This window comes from Meles meles, chromosome 12 (genome assembly GCF_922984935.1).
Source record: "Meles meles chromosome 12, mMelMel3.1 paternal haplotype, whole genome shotgun sequence".
In the NCBI taxonomy this organism is placed as follows: domain Eukaryota; kingdom Metazoa; phylum Chordata; class Mammalia; order Carnivora; family Mustelidae; genus Meles; species Meles meles.
Genome location: NC_060077.1, coordinates 1902920 through 1924140, shown reverse-complemented (window position 1 = coordinate 1924140; position 21221 = coordinate 1902920). Strand labels below are relative to the sequence as shown.

The window sequence follows — 21221 nt, the reverse complement described above, 5'->3', positions numbered from 1 at the left end:
AGAAAGGCAGACTGAGGCTCGGATAACTGAAGCGACTTGTCAAGGGTCCTGGGAACACAGGGAGGGTAGCTTCCCAGAAGGTCTAGCCCTTCATCTCTTCCTGACCTCCACCCAGCCCACTGGGCAGCTGTCCACTGTAGACACTGACCAAGGCCCCTCCGTGCTGTGGGAGGCCCAGAGCACTGACAGGCAGCCCCAAAGGCCACGTGGCTTCCCACGGCTTATCATAGCAACCTGGGACCTTTCGCACCCACCAGGCCCTTCCCTCTTCTGTGCCTTTGTCAGCCCAAGGCTTCCACCGAGACTGCCTTCATTGTTCCCCTTCCCAACACACACACACACACACACACACCCCGCACAAACGCCAAACATGCCTCCTTTCTCTGTAGAGTAAGTCCAGCTCCACTCACCCCTAGTAGTCTTCCATCCCTGTGGGGCTTGGAGTCCCCGCACCCTGGGCCCCACCCTGCCTCCTGCCACTGGCTCCCCACGCCTTTTCATCTCCCCCAGCTCTTCTGCCAGTGTGGTGCATAGTAGGCTGTCAGTGAAGTCCGAGATAGAGACGCAGCCCTGGCCTCAGACCCCTGGTCCCCACCCAGTGGAAGAAAGGGATACAAAACAGACCAGAGACCAGGCTGCCTGTCCCGGGGTGGGATCATGTGCAGGACACCCAGGGAGCAAGAAGCTCCCACCCCAGCTGACCGTCCTCTCCAGAAGGGAGCCAACCAACCCTTCCACACCCTGACTCTGCTCCTGAAATCCCCGCAGTCTTATCTCAGTCCTCTGGAGGCCAAGGCCAGGCAAGGGTTTCACGGATGGAAAAAGAGCCTGGGGAAGGCAGCTACTGGCTGAGACCACACAGCTCCTGAGGGCAGAGTCTTGGTCTCAGCGTCAGACAGTGTGACCCCAAAGCCTGTGCCCTTCTCCAGGGTGGAACACCCACGAGCCCACAGGGGCCGGCCAGGTGACATGAAGAACAAAGCAGCTGCTGCAGGGCCTTATGGGAGTGCGGGCTCGGAGGCCCCAGAGCTGCCAGTTTTAGTTTGTTTGTTTTCAAGACCGGCCAGACAATGAGAATTTGAGGTGAAATTTTCGTTTTTCTTTCCTTTTTAATATTGGCAACCATGTCATAATTTTTTTTTTTTAAACGACAGCAAACAGGGCAGAGAAAAGATTGTTGGGTGGGATTTTGCACCCTTTGGGGATATGGTATTTTCTGGGCGGGGAGCATGCAGTGGGCCCCAGGATGTCATGCCTCCTCCATCCCCAGCCAGCTAGAGCCTCCAGAACCTGGCCACAGCCCCATGCACCCCTCCAGACACCCCCAGATACCGCCTTCACTGCCAGAGGCAGGAGGCAGGGCCCAGAGCCCCGCGAGGGCACCACCCAAATAGCTATAATCAGCAGCCTCGCCAAGACTTCAAACTCACCCAATTATCCTGCAAGGGAAAAAAAACACAAAATGAAAACAAATTAACATGTTTGCATAGAAGCTGCTGCGGCAACAGACACAGCCGTGTGTGCGCACACACGACTGCGCGTGTCCCAGCAAGGCCCTGAGCTGCCGCCGCCCCCTCCCCAGGGCCAACACCCCTCCTCAAGCTGAGCCGGGCTGGGCCAGGCCAGTCTGTGGCCACTGCCCCGAGCCAAAATATGCCCTAGGCCCAGCAACCAGATTATCCCCGAACCTGATTGAGGCACCGTCTCAGTCCGCCAGCCTTTAGGTTTTTTTCTTTTTCTCCCCCCCCCCCCCCAATTTAATAAACACGTGAAATTCACAGTGTGCCCAAATTCAACCTCATTGCCCTGTGCTCTTTCCTTCAGGGGGGAAATAAGCCCAGAGAGGTTAGTTGACCTGCGCAAGGCTGCACAGTCGCTTGAGTGGAAAAGCTGGGGTTTGAATCCAGACAGGCCAGCTCCAGAGTCCTCACCATAATCACCACACCTCCTCTGTGGCTCCCCGTGGTCTGCGGGTGGTGAACTGAGCCCTCAGCCTGGCTGTCTAGACCACCACCCCTGCCCTGTGTTCTCTTAGATAGAGGGGCCGTGGGTGGGGTGGTCATGATGGCGGGGCCAAATGGGTATGGGTCCCGATCCCTGTTCACCATCCTTTACTGGATGGCTTTGGGGAAGTGGCTCCACCATGCTCTCTGCCTCAGTTTACCCTCCCGGAAGATTGGGATCATAAGAGTCTCTACCTCAGAGGTGTTAGGAAGATTCACTGGCATCTGCCTGCGGGGTGGGGATCCCCCGCCGGCTCATCTGGCTCTCTAAGCCAGTTGGGTGCCTCTGTGCTCCATGTGGCTCCCAAGCATACTGTCAAGGGGCTGAGATGCTCCCCCTTGCTCCTGGGGGCAACCCTTCTTCCCTGGGCTCCCTTGAAGCTCCATCTGGCTGGGGTCGGGATTGCAAGGCGTGTGCCTGATCATCCCCTCTGCGTCTGGGTCTCTAGGTCCCCGCAGCCGAGCACCGAAGGTGGGGCTCAGGCAAGGTTTTATTTTTTTATTTTTTAAAGTATTTTGTTTATTTATTTGACAGACAGAGATCACAAGTAGGCAGAGAGGCAGGCAGAGTGAGAGGAGGAAGCAGGCTCCCTGCTGAGCAGAGAGCCCGATGTGGGGCTCAATCCCAGGACCCTGGGATCATGACCTGAGCCAAAGGCAGAGGCTTTAATTTAACTCACTGGGCACATGTGGGGCTTGTCCTGGGAGTTGAGGATAAACTGTGCCGGAAGGAGTTGGGGTTTAGGTCTTGGAGGTCAAGGGTCCCCAGGCCAGGGCTGCACGTACCTCCCCAGTCCCCTTGCCCTGCTCTGCGTGGCCATGGACAAATCCCCTCACCTCTTTGAAGCCACTTGCTGTCCTCTCTGGCCCTTGACGGTGAAAGCTGAGGGCGGATGTTGCCAGCGCCGTGGGCTGCCAGGGGAGTGCAGGATTTCAAGGAGCTAGGAGGGCACCACCGAGGAAGTGAGCACACACCATGCAGACGTCATCCGGCTTAGTCGGCACCACGGCCAGGTGACAGCTGCTGCTTCCAGCCCCGTCTTTCACATGGCGAGACTGAGGCCCTCAAGGGACCTGGTCACTTCCTCAAGCAGGGCCCGCTGGAAGTGGCAGAGTCGGGGTTCTGGGTTTGTGCCTTGGCCTTCCCCGATACTGCTGATCAGGGGCTAAAGCAGGCAGCACCTTCCACCCTGGAGGATGAGGCCCAGTAGGATGCCATCATGGTGGTAGTGGTGAAGGCTAGCTTCATGGTACTCAGGGCGGCCCCTTTGGAATCAGCCTCTCAGCCTGCAGTCATGCCCAATACTCAGGCCCAGGGTGGCATCCAGGGGAGGTGATGCAGAGCCCCTCGCAGGAGTGGCCCATGGGACACTGGGTGCCCACTTATAATCCCAGCCTTCCTTTGGCATGGCTCTGCCACAGGCTTCAGGGTGCAGCAGACCTGCCTTCACGTCCACATCTGACCGGTTGGCTTGGGCCTCTCTCAGCCTCTGCTTGCCCCTGGAGAATAGGAGGCATGGCTCTGCCTATACCTCTCAGGATGGGCTCGAGGCTGGATGAAGCGTCCCCCTGCCCAGACCTCGTGAGGAAGGAGTCCTTCCCCTCCCCCCTTCCAGAAGCTTCCCAGCCCTGGAGCCTCCATGATATTCCCAGGATGGAGCTCCTGTTGCTGCCCAGCCCACATCCCACTCACCCACCCTCATTGTCGAACACCCACGTGGTTCTCCAGGGTCCCCTGTGTTGCAGATGTGCGGAGGGGTTGACAGGACCGGAGAGGTAGGGATGCTGTGCAGTGAAATGACGGAAAGGTGCCAGGGGCCAGGGAGGTGACCAGAGAGGGGAGCTGTGAGAGCACGGGAGCCCTGGGCCACGCAGTGGTCGAGGAGGAGAGGCCCAGTGCGTCCCTCGTTCAAGGGGATGTACTGAGCATCTCCTGTGTTCCTGGCTTTGGTGTAACAAGAGCTTAGAGATGGGTCCCCGAGGCCCCAGGCTCCACCGTTTCCCAGCTATGCACCTCTGGGCAAGCCACGGTCTCTCCCAGGCCTCAGTCTTCTCTACAGGGCAGTGTAGAGTGTCACCGAAGTTGACATTCAGTACTAAGTGGTTGAGAGCCTGAGAGTTGCATGCTGGGGGTTCATTCCCTCCCAACTCTTGGGAGGAGGGGAGGGCAAGAACTGGTTCCTGTGGCTGTCGGGGCTAGAGGCATATAAGAAGTAGGAAGAATGTGAAAGGCATCTTTTGGTATCTGGAAACAAGTCCAATGAAGAAAAATTTAGCCAGCATCCAGCTGCCCAGAGCTCAGCACTTGGTCTCATGCTGAGGACTTTGTTCCCAGGTGTTGGGCATTCGGGCAGTGTCTGATTTCGCCTTGTAGAAGTGACCGTCCTGGTCAGGTGGGGCCCGTGTGAGTACCTGGGCGGACAAGGCCAAGGCCAGGCCTGGCCCAGAGGAAGGGCCCACTCTGTGCTAAGCCTGTCGTGGGCCCCACACCGATGGGCACATTCTGGCCTCAGCTTCTGGGAGCCACCTGCCTGCCTGCCCGCCCACCCAGCAGCCCATTGTCTGGCATGTGGGGGCTTGGAGCAGCCGTTGTTCCACACACATCTGATCCTGTCTTTTCCACATCAGATCATTTGTAACCGTCACCAGGCAATCGGGCCCGTCGCTGATTCAATCTCGGCTTTGTGCTGTCACAGCTGTTTTTCCGCGCCGGGCTGATTTTGAAAGGAGGCCCATCTTCTAGGCCTGCTCTTTAGAAGCAGGAGAAGGGGGTGGGGGTCTTTATGTGTGTGTCTGTGGGTGTGGGTGTGTTTGTGCATATCCTCCCCCCTGCCAGGAACCACCCCCCTTCCATACACATGCAGGTCTCTGCCTTTCCTCACCGAGAGTAGAATTTGGAATGAGGGGCACAGACAAGGGCCCTGGGGCCCCACCCCCATCCCCTACCACCTGTGCGCCCCAGTGGGCACACACAGCAGAGTCTGTGTTCTGGTAGAGGAGACAGATGCTAAACTATTCATCAATAAGTTCATTTCGGAGAGGTAATGACAAGGAAGGAACTACAGCCAGTGATGGGATAGTGGCTGGAGCAGTCAAGGAGGACCTCTTGGAGGAGGTGATGTTTGAGTTGCCCTGTGAATGAGGAGTTAGAGCTGGCATGGAGAGTGCACCCCTTCTGAACTGAGATGTCCTACCCCAGCTTTCAAAGAATTCGTGTGGGAAAAAAAAAAATATCTCACGAGTTACTTTTAAATATGAATTATATGCTGAAGTGATACTATTTTGGATATATGAGATTACATAAGATATGTCAGTGGACATGACTTTCCAGGGCGCCTGGTGGGCTTCGTCGGGAGAGCCTGTGTCTCTTGACCTCAGTGCTGTGAGTTCAAGCCCCATGTTGGGCTTTTAAAAAAACAATCAAAAGAGCAATTTCTCTTGTGGATACTAACTAGAAAACTTGTATTTACATTATATTTCTATCTGAGAGCCCTGGGGCAGAATATTTAGGTGGAGACAAAATTATAAGTGCAAAGGTCCTGAGATGAGACCAAGGTTGACCTGCTGGAAGGTCAGGGTAAGCAAAGGCAGAGGGACAGTGTGGGCACCAAGTGGGGAGGGGGTTCGCACACAGCCATAGAGGATATTGTTAGAAATGCTGTGGGAAGCAGCGGGGGAGTTTTGAGTGGAGAAGGAACTGAGTTCCACATGGAAGCCCAGCCTGGCCCCTGCAGGGTAGAGAATAGCATGAAGTGGCCCCAGAACCTTGGGACGGGAGGAGGCACGTGATCAGAGCAGCAGTCTATTGTGGAAGAGTTGCAGGAGGGACCTGCTGGAGGGCTTTCTGGACCACACTTGCTTTCTTCGCTGCTAGATTTCAAAGCTTCTGGGCTTTCTCCTGCCCCTGCCTCTCCCTCTATCCATTCCCACCTTCCCGGGCCACTGTCTTTTCCTTGTCTCTTCCTGCTCCCTGTCACAGTCAAGAATTTAGAGTACGGGGGTGCCTGGGTGGCTCAGTGGGTTAAAGCCTCTGCCTTCGGCTCAGGTCATGATCCCAGGGTCCTGGGATCGAGCCCCACATCGGGCTCTCTGCTCCGCGGGGAGCCTGCTTCCTCCTCTGTCTCTGCCTGCCTCTCTGCCTACTTGTGATCTCTGTCTGTCAAATAAATAAATAAAATCTTAAGAAAAAAAAAATTAGAAGTAGAAACACAAAGAAGAGTCAGTCTCCCTAGAGATAAACACAGTCCCACTGCCAGCCTGGGGCAGAGCTGGGATTTGAACCCAGGTGGTCTGACCCCAGCATCCCACTGCTAGGATCATGGTACCCCGTGGATAGATGATGGGGGTTTAGAGACGCTGCGCCGTCACCCCCCCCACCCCACCCCCAGCCCAGCTCACGGGAGAGGACACCTGGCCCACAAACAAGCAGGGCTTGGCTCTGGGGAGTTAACATGTATACGTTGATAGTATTGTTCCCTGTCCTGTTTTCCCACCCCATCCCAAAGGCTCTACTCATTTCTCTCCTAACCTGATCCTCTGAAGCATCTGTTGATCCTTGGCTCCTGGCTCAGACCCAGCCCTCCCCTCAGCCCATCCCCCAACCTGGGCTTCTCTCTCCTGGTGTCTTAAGCCTGCCTTCCTGCCCCGGGCCCAGTTTTCTTCTGTTCCTCTCTGCCCTTGGGGTTTAAGTCTGGCCCAGGCCCACCTCTTCTGCTGGGCTTCCCTGCCCCCTCCACCAACCAACTGCCTGTCCTGCGGCCCTGGACAGCCCCCATCCCCAGCCACTATTTCCTCATGGGTGCACAGACCATAGTGATCCTCTCTTTCTCTGTGTTGTGGGGTGGGCTAAATGAGGTGATGTCTGGAAAGTGCTGAGCCCATGGGAACACTAAAAATAAAAACCAGCTCCTATTATTGCTCTGATTATTAGATTTTCTCTTTCCCTGTTGCTGGGTTAACCCTGAACTGTAGGGTGTTAAGGACCTGGGGAGTGCAGGGGCGGGTAGGTGAGAGGATGGTTGGGGGCACCCAGTATCATTTTGGTCTCCACTTGTATGTTTCTCCTCCACAAAGGTTCTACGACCTCCAGCAAAAAAACCTGGGTTGGGACATTTCTGCTGATAACATCAGTATATTGATGCCCAGCTTCACCCCTTGGATGGAAGGTGACAAGGGAGATCTGGCTGTCACTTAAGCCCAGGCCAGAACTAGGGGAAGAATGAGTGACTTATACAATTGCACCATTCCCCCCACACTTCCTGTTTTGGGATCTGGTTCTCAGGGAGGGGAAGCAGGATGGGAGTGTCTGAGATTGGACTGCTGGGCTTCCCGAAGGCTCGGCTTCTTGAGCATGTGCCCTGCCTCTAGTGCTCACCCCTCTCGCTCCCTAGGTGCTCCTGGGTGGCCCTTGGTTCTGGGAGAGGGCTCGCCAGGTGTGCTGCCAGTGGCAGCTGCCGCCTCACCCCATCGAGAGAGAGAGAGAGCAGTTTTCAACCCCTCCTATGAGCCCCCCCATCCACCCAGCACCTTCTCTCAGCCCTTCCCTGCCTTGAGCCAGCACTTGTCCTCAGCAGGTGGATCTTGCTGCCTTGAGCTTGGGCTCCCTGCCCCAATTCCCTCTGCCCTGGTGACCCTGCTTGGCCTTAACATAGATGGGCTGCTCTTGGTAACTCATCAAGAGGGTTTCTTCTCCCTCCTGGAGCTGCTTCAAGTTCTTCACACTCCCTGATTTTTTTCAGGTCTTCGTAGGCTTGAGTGTACCATCCTGTGCTTCAGACCCCTTCTCCCTCCATCCCTACCTGGCTGTTTACCACCTGCCTGCTCATGGTAACCATAAACTGTACTAATAACAGCTACCAACTGGGCAGGTACTTCGATGACCCTGGCACCTTATTAATACAATCTGTGGTACAACCCCTTGTACCGTCTGTGGAATTAACCCCCCTTTTTTGAGGAGGAAACTGAGTCTCAGAGCGACGTGCCCTGCACATCACAGTTAAGGGATAAAAAGCTCAGAAATGGGATCCAAAGACTGGAATGCTATTGTTAATCCTCCTTATGAGGACAGGGGTCTGTCCTTTGACCGTGACACCCCCTAGGCTAGGTAGGCTGGCCCCACCTTGGCTACGACTTGTCTCCTTGCCTTGTAATTGCCCCTGATGCCCCCTCCCTGCTGTCAGGGTCTGTCACTGTCTCAGCCTCTCACACACAGTAGGTGCTTAATTTATCACATCTCCAGAGGCTGGAGTGCTGCTAGGGGCAGGTCCCCTCGCCACTGACGTCACTAGGCTCCCAAGCTCTGCCCCGCCCCTTTATCTGGCACGTGCACAGGGAGCTGGCCGTGGTGCTGAAGTGCTCCTGGGAGCTGCCCTCCGGGAACCTGTCTGTCACTGAGCCCTGCCTTGTGCTTCTGGCCCCTTCTTCCTCCAGGAGATGGTTTTCTGGGGGCCCACTGTGCACAGTCACTGGTCACAGTACTGTGACCCCACAGAGGAGAGATCAGAGAGAGCCACATGAGGAACTCCATTAGTTCGATTACGGATCAAACATTTATCAAGCACCATGTGTGTCTCTGAGAAGCCCTCGAGGGGCCGAGCTTCAGTTGAAAGTCAAGGAGAATTTCATGGGGTGGGTAGAGACTCAGGAAGGGCTTGCCGGCAGGCAGAAGGGATTCCACAGGTAAAGGCCTGCAAGGATGGTGGTAAGAAGCTCGTGCCCCTCCACCCAAGGGCCCTGCTGCAGCTGCCTGCTCTCTGGCTTTCGTGATCATTGGTTCACTTTTTGGTCTCTCCTGCCGGCCCAGAACTACCCCCATGTCTGGCTCCAGTGTTCTGCCCAGAGCTGGACCCAGACTGAATGGAGAGTTTTCCCCCAGGCCCAGGGCTGGCGTCCATCTCTGTGTGGTGAACAGAGGGAGCCAGGTATGCCTTGTGGCCAGATTTGCATTTTAGAGAGCCCTCTGGCCCCATGGGGGTGAGAATGGATATGGCACTAATCCTGGCAGTCGATGAGGCCTCCTGCTGACGGGGGCAATGCCCCTCCGTCCCAAGCTTTGAGAGAGAGAGAGAGAAAATCCCTTTCTGGTGCTGAGGCCCAAATGGCAGTGGGGAAATAATCACTTTTCACAGACCCCTTATCCACAGCCCAGCCCTGCGCCAGTTTAATCAGGAGTGGCGGTGTGACTTGAAGATTCCTGGGCTTGAGAGATCAGGAGAGGGGTTAAAGAAAATTACCCTGCCTCCTCCATGCTAATGTAATCTCTAACCAGATCTGCCTAGCCGCAGCTCAAATTGCTTTTTAGATTAACATTTAATTATTAACAGGGTCCCCTGGAAGGCCTCAGGCTCAGAACAGGGATGGGGGAGGGGGCGGCGGAGGATGGGGGTGGGCTTCTACCCTGGCTGCCTTGAAAGACAGGGTGGGTTGGGGGGTGGCCAGAGGGAGGGAATGGAAGGAAGAGGGGAGAGTGGGGTCAGGAAGAGAACAAGAAGAAGGGACAGCAGGGGAAAAGAAGGGAGGCAGACGGAGGAAGGGAGAGGGAGAGAGGGAAGAGGAAGAAAGAGACAGACAGCGGAGCCCCCTGTTGTGGGGGAGGGGCTGTGCACCCAGACTCCCTATGGTAGAGCAGTCCTGGCCAGGTGCCGGTGATTTCCTGTCTCTCACTGTTTAGAGAGGAGGACTGCTCTTCCTGAGGGCTTTGCGCTGGCCTGGCTTATGGTGCTGGGGACTATCACAGAAAAGTGTCTCAGGGCCACGGAGCCAGGATCTGACTCCAGCTCTCCCAGGCTCCCAATCCAGTACTCATCTTCTGCCCCAGCCACTGGGCCTCCCATCAGTACTTCATATTGTTCCCTGCACTTGGAGGTCAGACTCTGTGGCCAGGGCAGGGGGAAGAACAAGGCTTCCTGCCCAGAGGGATCAGGGTGAGAACTGTGGGCAGCCCCTCCCCTGTGAAGGTTGTGGGGCCTTGAGGAATAGCATGGTCCTAACCATCCACCCCGGTGCTTTATGGGAACTGCTGTATTTTTCCAGCTCCCTGACTCATCCCAACTCAAGCTTCTAAATTCCTCAAGCACAGGCTGCACCCAGAACTCCCTCTGTGTGTCAACAGAGATCCTAGCCTGCTGCCTTGCACATGGATTGTTTGAAAACCAAATCGTGAAACATCCCCTCATGTCCAAGCTGGAAGTCCCTCCCAGGAAATCCTCTGGGCTGTTCCCCATCAAGATTCAGTGAGGGAAACAGAGTCAGGGAGGGACCGAGACTTTCCCCAGGTCACTGAGCTGATCAGAGACCTAGTGCGGGCAGGTGCCACCCAGAGGCGTCCAGGGCTGGCTCTCCCCAGTGAAATCCTACTCCCACTGGACCTTGGGAAGGGCCTGGCATGACCTTCTGCTGCAGGCCACAGCCAGTCTTTGGCCTTGGGTAGAGCCAGTGAGGCCAGAGTCGGCAGCTCCAGGAGCGTGGAAGAACAGGGGCTGGAAGTGTAGCCGTGGCTTTCAGGAGGTCACAGCCTCCCCCTGCTGTGGAGCCCAAGCACGTCTTCATACTCTGTCCTGCTCTAGGGCCAGCGCGGCCTGGCAAGGGGCAGACCGTGGACCTGCAGCAGGATGCATGAGGGAGTGTTCTGCCCACCTGCCACTTTCAGGAAATAGCAGCTGGAGGGAGAAGCCAGGAAAGTCCTTTTCTTTTTTCTTTTTTTTTTTTTTTAAGACTTTGTTTTTTGAGAGAGAGGGAGCCCAGGAGTAGGGGGAGGGGCAGAAGGAGAAGCGGACTCCCCACTGAGCAGAGAGCTGACAGGAGGCTCAATCCCAGGACCCGGGACCCCAGGATCATGACCTGAGCCCAAGGCAGACACTTCACTGACTGCGGCACCCACGCGCCCAGGAAAGATCATTTTCAGTGGGTTGGATTTGGGAGTGGACAGTCAGTTCTTACTGGATGTTCTCTTTGGCAGGACATCCTTTTTTTTTTTTCTTTAAAGATTTTATTTATTAGTTGACCACACAAACAGGAGGAGTGGCAGGCAGAGGGAGAGGGAGAAGCAGGCCCCAGGGACTGGCAGGACATTCTTACTGATTTTTGTACAGGGCCCATGGCACAGGGATGGCTCTCAAAGGATGCTCAGGGAGTGTTTGCTGCCTGAATGAATGAATGAGTGAGTGAGTGAATGGGTGGGTAAATGACAGCCACCTCAGAGGCAGGGTCTGCGATTTATTGCTCTTGGTATTGTTCTGCCCAACACAGGCCTCACACACTGTGCTCCGTGAATGTTTATGGGATGAGTAAGCTGCCTCCTGGGAGCCCCTCCTTCTCCTTCCCCTCCTCACCTCCCTCCCTGTGATCCTAGCCCCTGCTGGAGCAGAATCAAAGTGGATTTGGGCACTGGGGAGAAGCAGGCCTTAGCCTCCGCTCCTTCCTGTCCAGCTGCCCAGGAGCTGGGGCCTGCGGGCACCCCCCCACCCAATCTCGATGGAGCCAAGGGTGGGGCTGCACGTTTGTGAGGCTTAGGGGGTGCTCTCTGTTTGGGGTGACACCTAACAGCTGTGTGACCTCACGCAGATTACTTCCCTTCTCTGTGACCATTTCCTAATCTGTGAAATGGGGCTAACAACAGAACCCACAGAGGCTGCTAGAAAGTGGCAGTGAGGCATAACGGACAGGAGACACGTGGGAAGCAGCCCAGAAGGGAACGTTTGGTAAATGGGCAGGGCTCTTATTAGTGCTAATGTGTGTGGTTATTGGTGAGCTCCCCCTCCCGCTGGCTGGGGGCTTCCTGAGGCCCCCTGCAGCCAGACAGGCAGGGAGAGATGACAAAAGGCAGGGAGGGCCAAAGGCCCCAATTCCCTGTTCTTTTAATAAAAATAAAGACAGCCTTTAGGCATCCTCTGTGTATTGTTCTGCTGAGGCAAGTCACACAGACTCCATTCCTCCTTGGACTCGGAAAGTTCCTTCCTTTCTTTCCCCTCCCTGTCACATTTCCTTTATCTAAATCCTCAGCCATGAAAGGGCATATCGACAGCTGGGGGCGTTATCTGGTGGAGGGGACCTTTTCCTAGAGGTGCCTCTGAGATAAGACGTCTTATCAGCCCCCACGTCAGGACTGATGCCAAGGCATTCTAATCATTGAGGCTTGCGACATTTTCTCCCTCCCTCCCTCCCTCCCACCTCCCCCCCCCTTTTTTTTTATTAAAGTCACAAAAGACCTTGGGCTTATAAACAGCCTGATTTGCAGATAGGGTTTCAAAATGAGCAGTGTTCCTAGGACAGTCCCTGGTGGGGGGGGGGGGGGGCTGGTCATGAGGCAGGGTGGGGCCTCAGAGGAGCTGGCTTTCTGCAGATGGGATGATGCCAAGCAGAGAGGGCACAGGGTGGGTTCGCGGGAAGAACCGAGTGTTTTAGGCGCCTGCCTCATTCCTTTCCCCAGCTTGCTGTGTGGCCTTGTGCAGGATGCTTGGCTTCTCTGGGCCTTGGTCACTTCATCTGACAATAACTGATTTATTGATTCAGCCAGTCATTCAACACCTATTTATTAAATGATTACTCTTTGCCAGGCACCGGGAGAAAGAGACAAATAAGACATGGTCCTTGCCCCTAAGAAACTCACAGTCCAGTGGAGAGAGACAGATGTGAAAATTGGCAATTACAACTTGGTGTGATTAGGACTGTGGAGGGGGAGATGCCCAGGGGGAGGGACAGCTGAGCCAGAGTCTGAGTTAAAATGGACTGGGGTCCTGGTGCTCTGGGCAGAGGACCAGCACAGGCAAAGGTTTGGAGGTGTGGGGCAGCCAGTTGAAGGGAGGGCTGAGAGAGCTGGCCAGGGCGGGTGGTGTGGGGAGATAGGCAAAGAATGTTGGGCCTGTTACGGGGTTAGAGGGGGCCTGACTCTGTCCTTTTGAAGCTGGTTGGGATGCTGTGGGAACTGGTGGTAACCTGCTCATCACTGAGCTGGGCTGGTTCCTGTCCCCTCCCACGGTGACCCCCGACCTGCCCCGGCAGCAAGGCACAGGGTTCCTGGGAAAATGAGCAGTGAACTGGGATTAGAGGCACAGAGAGGAAAACTCCTCGCCTTCCAGCAAAGATGGTCTCTCTCTGGCTGTGGGGCCTCCAGAAGCAAGGCTGAGGTGATCCAGGCTGTTTGTACCCAGCTGAGTGGATGCTTTCCCTTCCAGGGGATCCTCTGTTGCCCCCTGAGCTGGTGACCTCTCAGCTTCCTGAACTGCTTAGGCATCCATCATCAGAGCATTCTGAAAACCAGAGCCCCACTGAGAGCCCAACTGATGGGGTCCAGAGAGGCCCGAGATTAGGCAGCCTGCCCCTTACCCCCAACCACTACAGCCCCAAGCCTGCCCTGTTCAGCTGCAAAGTATGTGTGACCCATGGGGTTGCAGGGGCGGACCTGGACAGGGGCTGGGCTTCTTGGGCCCCTGGCACACAGAGAAAGGATCTGCAGGGGGAGGGGGGCCTGCTGGGCATGGTGAGGATGCTGGTGGGTAATGACCTAGGAGGGATAAGGGAGCCCCTACTTACAAGAGGAGGGTAGTAGCTCCCCTGGGGTCCCATGGTTGGCCCTGGGGCAGGGGTCTGTAGGTCCCAGGTCTCCAGCCCAGCCTGGGGGTGCTGCCCACTGGTGAGGGAGTAGGCTCATCTAGCCACTGCCTGCTGGGTGGCTGGGCGGGGTGCTGCCTCTCTCAGGCTTGGGTGTCCCCATCTGTGGATGGAGAAGACTCATGTTCAGGAGGACGGCAGTGGGCGCCCACCTCAGGAGGCGAGTGGAGTGCACGTGGATGGCGTCCTGCCCGCACATCCCCGGCTGTCCTAGTGGGGCAGTGTGAGTGTGTGGCTCTGTCCTAGAGGGCCCGAGTCCCCTGTCCCCCAGGAGTGGTGCCTCCTTCCCGCTGTCAAGGGCTTTCATCCCTGCAATAAACCCCACTTCATTCCCTTTTTAAACTGTATAATTTCTGCCTGATTGTAATGGCATATTTTAAAATTACCAGAAATCAAAGCCAGGAAGTGGATACTGCCGCTCTGCCTGCCTTAAGCCTGGCAACTGGGGGGTAGGGAGAGGGGTGCGAACCGCCTCCCCTCCCCCACCCCCCCTACTTTTTTTCCTTTTTCTTTTTCTTTCTTTCTTTTTTTTTTTTTTGAGACAGTAATAGGAGAAAATTGGTTTTGAAACTGAATAAAAGTCCCTTTCAGAGTAAATCATTTCTTTCAGGGTACCTTTGCTGAAAGTAAAATAGAGCATAATGAAAGGTGGTTACGTGATTGTCTTTCATTTACCGAGAGGCCAGGACAGACAGGAGGCTGCAACCGTCTCGGGGAAATTCAAGATTGGAATAATTGCGCCGTAACAAGGAGCTTGTTGTGAAATTAGTATCTTAAGAAAGTACTGAAAAAAGGCTTTTCCTCATGAATACTTCATTATTAGAAGAAAGCAGCAGAATTTAAGGGCTCCAGACACCTGTTTAGTATTAAATAACTCCCTTTCTTCCCCCTTAAACCCCTGTCTTTCTTCCTTTTTTTAAGAACTGGCAGGAGGATTGAGCTGGTCCAGCTTGGCTGCTCGGGACACCAGTGGGGGTGGGGTGAGGTCAGGAGGTTGGGGGGGCCGGGGTCAGCTCGGTGGATGTCAGGGGTGTTGGGCTGCTGGCTCCTAACTGGGACAAGAAGAAGGGAGGGGCCTTGCAGAGAAACCCACCCCTCCCTCTTCATGGCCTCCAGGGCAGGCCCCACCTGGCCTGTGTTCACCCTGCCCATCAGGGCCTCGCAGTCTGGGAACCCTGGTGGCCCTGGGGACCTGGGCTCAGGGCTCAGGCTCAGCACCGGTCAGGGTTGGAGACTGCACGTTCTCCCAGGAATGCCATCCTGGACGTCTCCCCCGGGGGTGTTGTGAGAATGCCCCAGAACTCTTCAGTACACTGGAACCCAAGCTGGCAATTCCCATGTGCCGCCCCCCCACCCCCACCCCGGCCCCTATGTCGCTTCCAGAGGTGACCACGTGGGGTCTTTGCTCTCCATGATCTCAAAACTGAAGAGCAGGGACAGACCCACTCCCAGGTGGGGACAAGAGGGCACAGGCCACCCCCGGCTGCAAGGGCAACCTGCTGAGGAAACAGGGAGGGGGTGAGGATCCAGGCCTGGCGGCATCAGGGAAGCCCTTGGGAGGATGTGACCCACCGCTCTGTTCTACACGACCCCCTGCACCGCCCCCTGCGACATGGTGGAAAGCCACCACCCGAGATCTGGGTTCTTTTCCTTTCTTTCCTTTGATGCCTCCAGGCCTCAGCGTCCTCCTCTGTCAGATAAGGGAAAAGGGGCATCTGCTTTGAAAGTCTCAGATGTTCTGCCGGGTAGCGGGGAGGCTGCTGGAAGCATCTGCCAGTGGGGGGATATGGGGGTCGGGCACGGAGCAGCCCGAGTGACAAGCATCTCATCTCCCTCCTCATAGGGACCCTGCTGCACCGTGTGCCCCACCGTGGGCCCCCAGCTCAGCCATGCTGGCCTGTCTCCAGAGGACCCAGAACCCACCAGGCCAGCACCTGGCCTGCCCAAGCAAGAGCCTGGATCTGCGCAAGTGTGAGTGCACAGCCTCCCCAGCCTCTGTCCCTGTCCCCTTCTGCCCCCGGAGTCCACGGTTGAGGGTGGGGAGAGAGTGCTCTTTCCCGGATGCACCCAGCTCTTCCCACCTCAGGCCTCTGTGAGGCAGATCCCAGCAGGAATTGTCCACCCACCACCACCCTGTCCAGAGCTCTCCATGTTCTAGGCCTTTGCCTTTGCGGCAACCCCTCCCCAACAGTGGCACACACCCTTTGGCTGGGTAGGTGACTCCTACATGGTGTGACCTCCTCCCCAGGAGCCCCCTGCCTGGGACCCCACGATGCCCCGTGTCTGTCTCACTCACCATGATTTTCTGGTGCTGTTGGGAGAGAGGAGGACGATGCGGAAGCTCATAGTCCTGAGTGGGATCCCAGTGCGGGGCCTGATTTGCTGTGTGATCTTGGGCATGTCTTTCCCCGCTCTGGGTCTTGCGTTTTCAGTGTGTCAGATTACGGAGCTGGACAAGGTGATCTCCAAGGGGCTGTCTTCCTTGACCCTCTAGGACAGGAAGACCAAACTCTGATCCGATTTTTTTTTTAGCCATCATAGGGTCTTTTTTTTTTTTTTTTTTTTTAATTTGAAGTCCTTGGAAACATTTGAAAACAGGGAGATTTGCCTAATAACCTGAATTTCTAATGTCTCTTGGGGAAAAAAAAATCAGAGGGTCTGGTAACATAGGCCCGGGTTCCTGAACTACAGCTATCAGTTAGAAATGAACAATTATTTTCTCTTCAAAGGGGACAGCTCTGGGGGTGCCTAGGTCGTCAGTTAAGTGTCCGACTCTTGATTTCAGCTTAGGTCATGATCTCAGGGTTGTGAGACTGAGCCCCATGTCCGGCTCCACGCTGGGCATGTTGGAGTCTGCTTAAGATTCGTACCCCCATCCCCCCCCCCCCCCCCCCGCTCATGTGCATGCGCTGTCGCTTTCTTTTTAAGTGTAGGGGGACAGCTGTCTCCCTGTTGGCTCTGTCCTATAGCCCAGGATTGGTTGCCATTCATCATTGTGCTTACGCTATGGCTCTTTTTCCTTTTTTAATAGGTGTTCACCTTTTTTTTTTTTTTAGATTTTACTTATTTGAGAGAGAGAGCACAAACAGGTGGAGGGGCAAGGGGAGAAACAGACTCACTGCTGAGCAGAGAGCCCGACATGGGGCTCAATCCCAGGACTCTGGGATCATGACCTAAGCCAAAGACAGCCACTTAACGACTGAGCCAGCCCGGTGCCCACCTGCCTTTGTAATTTTGATAGATGTAGTCTTACTGACATCTTCAGTGACTCTGGGTGAGATAGTTTGCCCACCCCCTCACCGTCACAGCATGATATCACACTTCTAGGCTTGGTCACCTCATCAGTGAAAGTAGGATCACAGTGCAGTTTTAAATTAAGTTTAACATGAATAAGGATGAATATCTTTTCATGTTGGAGCCATTTGTTTTATCTTTGAACTTATTCATCTCCTTAGTCCATTTTTTTCAATTGGGTAGTTTTTGTCCTCATTGAATTACAGGAGCTCTTTGTATATGATGGAATTAGACCTCTGTCTGTCATCTGAATTACATATGGTTTCCCAACTCACCATTTGTCTTTGATTCTACCATTTGTCTTTGTGAAGTGAAATCTGTATTTCCTTTTAGGGCCCGTGGATTTTGGGTCATGGATTTTAGAACTTCTCCTTCCTCATGCTGAGATTTTTTTTTTTTTAAAGTTCCCCAGGGTTTCTTCTAGTTTTTTTAAAATATATATATATATATATATATATATATATATATATATATATATATATATGTATAGGGGTGCTGGGTGGCTCAGTTGTTGGATGTCTGCCTGCAGCTCAGGTCATGATCCCAGGGTCCTGGGATTGAGCCCTGCATCAGGCTCCCTACTTGATAGGAAGCCTGCTTCTTCCTCTCCCACTCCCCCTGCCTCTGTTCCCTCTCTTGCTGTGTCTCTCTCTGTCAAATAAATAAAAAATTTTAAAAATAAAAATAAATAAATACATGGTATAAAATGTAAAGTATAGATCCAAGCATACTCAATTCATTAGGGCGATGGTGTTTTAATTGTTACAGAGTTGTTACAGAGAATTTTAACAACTTTACTGAAATAGAATTCACATGCCATAAAACCCACCCGTGTGATTTTTTTTTTTTTTAAGATTTTATTTATTCATTTGACAGAGAGAGGTCACAAGTAGACAGAGAGGCAGGCAGAGAGAGAGGAGGAAGCAGGCTCGCTGCTGAGCAGAGAACCCGATGCGGGACTCGATCCCAGGACCCTGAGATCATGACCTGAGCCGAAGGCAGCGGCTTAACCCACTGAGCCACCCAGGCGCCCCCACCCGTGTGATTTATACAGTTAATGTTTTTCAGTATATTTACAGAATTTTGCAACCATCACCCCAGTCAATTTTGGAAAATTCTTATCACCTGAGGAAGAAACCTCTTATCCACCAGCAGTCAGTCTCCGAGCCCTCACTCCCCTTCTTCTATCCTAAGAAGGGAACCCTATAGCATGTGGTCTTTTGCAACTGGCTTCTTTTACTTAGTGCCCTGTTTTCAAGGTTCATTTGCATTGCAGCATGTATACAACAACTTTTACTATACGGTGGTGCTTGTTGTTCCTTGTTGGGCCCCTACCCTAAATTTCTAGAAGTGGAAATTGGCTATTTATTTTTCTGACTGAACTATAGAATCAGCTCATCTGGGTAAGAACAAAAGTCCTGTTTTTTTTTTGGTTTTTTTTTTCTGGGATCACATGGAAACTTATAATTCAGGAAGAAATTATTTTTTTACATTGATGCCTTCCAGGGCCTCGGTTTATTCCAACTTTTTTGTGTCCCTGGGAATGTCTTAATACTCGCTTCCCCTAGATCCGTGCACATTTTAAAAGTTTAATTCTGGATAATTATCCCTTTTTTTGGCTAGTCTTTTCTTCCTGAAATGGAGGTTATTTACATAAAGGCTATTAACTCCTGCCCCTTTACTGAATTCTTTTATTGTTTGTAATGGTTTTTCCATTTGGTTTCTTAGATTTTCCAGTTACTCTGTTTTAACCCACTGAGCCACCCAGGCGCCCCTCCAGTTACTCTGTTTTATTGTGTGCATGTACTTCAGAGGTTTTTTTGTTTGTTTGTTTGTTTTTAAGATTTTATTTATTTATTTGACAGAGAGAGCTCACAAGTAGACAGAGAGGCAGGCGGAGAGAGAGAGGAGGAAGCAGGCTCCCTGCTGAGCAGAGAGCCCCATACAGGGCTCGATCCCAGGACCCTGGGATCATGACCTGAGCCGAAAGCAGAGGCTTTAACCCACTGAGCCACCCAGGCGCCCTACTTCAGAGGTTTTATACCTTAATTTCTTTGTCTTAATAGTGTTGGCTGTGATTCTTGGAACAGTGAAAAATAATGGTGCTGATAATGGACACGCTTGCTTCATTCCTGACTTTAATGAGAAGCTTTTAGGATGTCCCTATCATGCAAAGTGCTGGTTTCAGGGACAGATGTTTTATCAGGTTAAATAAGTGTCCTTGTATTCCTGTTTTATTAAGAATTTTTAAAAAATTAAGAATGGAAACTGCAGCTTACCAAATCCCTTTTCACTGTCTGTGAAGACGATTGTAGGTTTTTTTTCCCTTTAATCTTTTAATAGGAATAATGACAGCGATCCCTTAACATCAAACTATCCTTGCATTCCTGGTCGAATCCCACTCAGTCATGGTGAATATTTCAGTATATTGCTGGACCGACTTGGCTGCCTAGGGGTTTTGCTGTAATTTCATCTGTGAGATTAGTCTTCAGTTTTTTGGAACACATTCTTGTTGGGTTTCACGATCACTGTTAGGCTTGCCTTGTAAAGAAAATGGAGGCTTCCCTCCTTTCTCTATGCAGCTGTGACAGTTTAAGTAGAAGTGGATTATCTGTTCTTTAAAGATTAGTTGATCCTCCATGAAACAGGCTGGGCCAGTGCCTTTCTTTGGGGTGGGAGAGTAGCTCTTTGATTCTTCTGTAATAATTGATCTGTTATCATTGTTCTACTGCTTCTTGAATGAGTTTGGTAAATTATGTCTGTCTAGAAAGGTATTCATTTTATCCAGTTGTTAAATTTACTTTCATGAGGTTGAACAAATTAATTTACTGTTCTTTTAAGTGATGATTTCATCCTTTTTCTTGTGTATTTTGTGCTTTCCTCCCCTACCCCATCCCCATTTTTCTTGATTAGGTTAGCTAAGAGGTCACCAACCTCCCCTCCCCAAAGATCTATCTTTAGGATTTATTAGTAATTACCCTTTTCTGGCTTCTAATTCACTAATTTATGTTTTTATTAAGGTCTTCTTTGTACTTTTCTTCTTAAAAAATGAGTTAGAAGCTTAATTCTTGCTACAGATAAATAAGAAAAAAGGAATTATTAAGACTGTGAATTCTCTGAGCACTGCTTTAGTTGTACCCTACAGGTCCTAATAGAAGGTTTTGTGTTTTTTTTTTTTTAAGATTTATTTATTTGACAGAGAAATCACAAGTAGGCAGAGAGGCAGACAGAGAGAGACAGGAAAGCAAGCTCCCTGCTGAGCAGAGAGCCTGATGCGGGACTTGATCCCAGGACCCTGAGATCATGACCTGCGCTGAAGGCAGAGTCTTAACCCACTGAGCCACCCAGGTGCCATAATAGAAGGCATTTTATCATTATTTTTTAAATCTCTTATAATTTGGTTTTGATTTCTTCTTTGACCTAAGGCTCATTTGAATTCCACCTGTCCATTCTGGTAGTAGGTGCTTTTGTAATTAATTATTTCTAGTTATAATGTGTTATGATCAGAGAATGTTGTCCATGATTTCGACCTTTTTGGACGTAAATTTTTCTTTGTGATGTAATCAGTTTTTGTGAGTTTTATGACTTTTCAAATGGGGCCTGAAAAGGAGTGTGGCTACTTTGGGGATTCAGAGCTTGGTGTATATCAATTATGTCTCCCCCATTCATTATGTTGGTTATATCTTCTGTATCCTTGCTTACCTGTCATGGATGGAGAAATGAATTAGACACCTACTACTCATGTGTTCCCAGTCTATTTCTTCTTGCAGCACGTACAGGTGTGGCATTCTGCGTGGTGATGCAATGTCCTTTAACACAGAGATAGTAATCCTTTAACTCTTTGTAGTGAATTGCATCTTTCTTTGCCATATTTAATACAATGGTAACTTCTGCTTTTTTAATTCACATTTTCCTTGAAACTTTACCAGTCCTTTCATTTCAACCTTTCTGAATTACTTGGTTTAGACGTGACTCATATACCGTAGAGTTGGATTAAGCTTTGTGAGACAATCTGAATGGCTTTTTAAATTTTTTTGAATGTTTTAAGCCATTTACATTTATTGATATGACAGGTGTCTGATCTATTTTGTGCTTTATTTTAATTGCTTTGAAAAGTCTTATCTCGGGGGTGCCTGGGTGGCTCCCTTGGTTAAGCACCTGCCTTCAACTCAGGTCATGATCTGAGATTGAGCCCTGTGTCAGGCTCCCTGCTCACTAGGGAGTCTGCCTCTCTTGCTCAGTCTCTCTCTCTTCTAAAAAAAAGTCTTTCTCTATGTGATCTGTGCTTTTTGTGTCCCTACTGATCATAAAGTTGTC

At 52.1% G+C, this 21221-nt stretch overlaps 1 protein-coding gene across 2 annotated transcripts in view; it reads left to right on the top strand.

The window, feature by feature from the left end:
• Window positions 1-21221, top strand: part of FAM222A (family with sequence similarity 222 member A) — a 52980-nt gene that overhangs the window by 13463 nt on the left and 18296 nt on the right. The window contains exon 2 of one of the 2 annotated variants that reach the window (XM_046025824.1): window positions 15454-15581. The exons of the other annotated variant lie outside the window; for it this stretch is intronic. Within the exon in view, the coding sequence (XP_045881780.1) occupies window positions 15500-15581 (82 nt within the window). The 5' untranslated portion in view covers window positions 15454-15499. The remainder of the gene's footprint in view (window positions 1-15453; window positions 15582-21221) is intronic. 2 annotated transcript variants of the gene reach the window in all.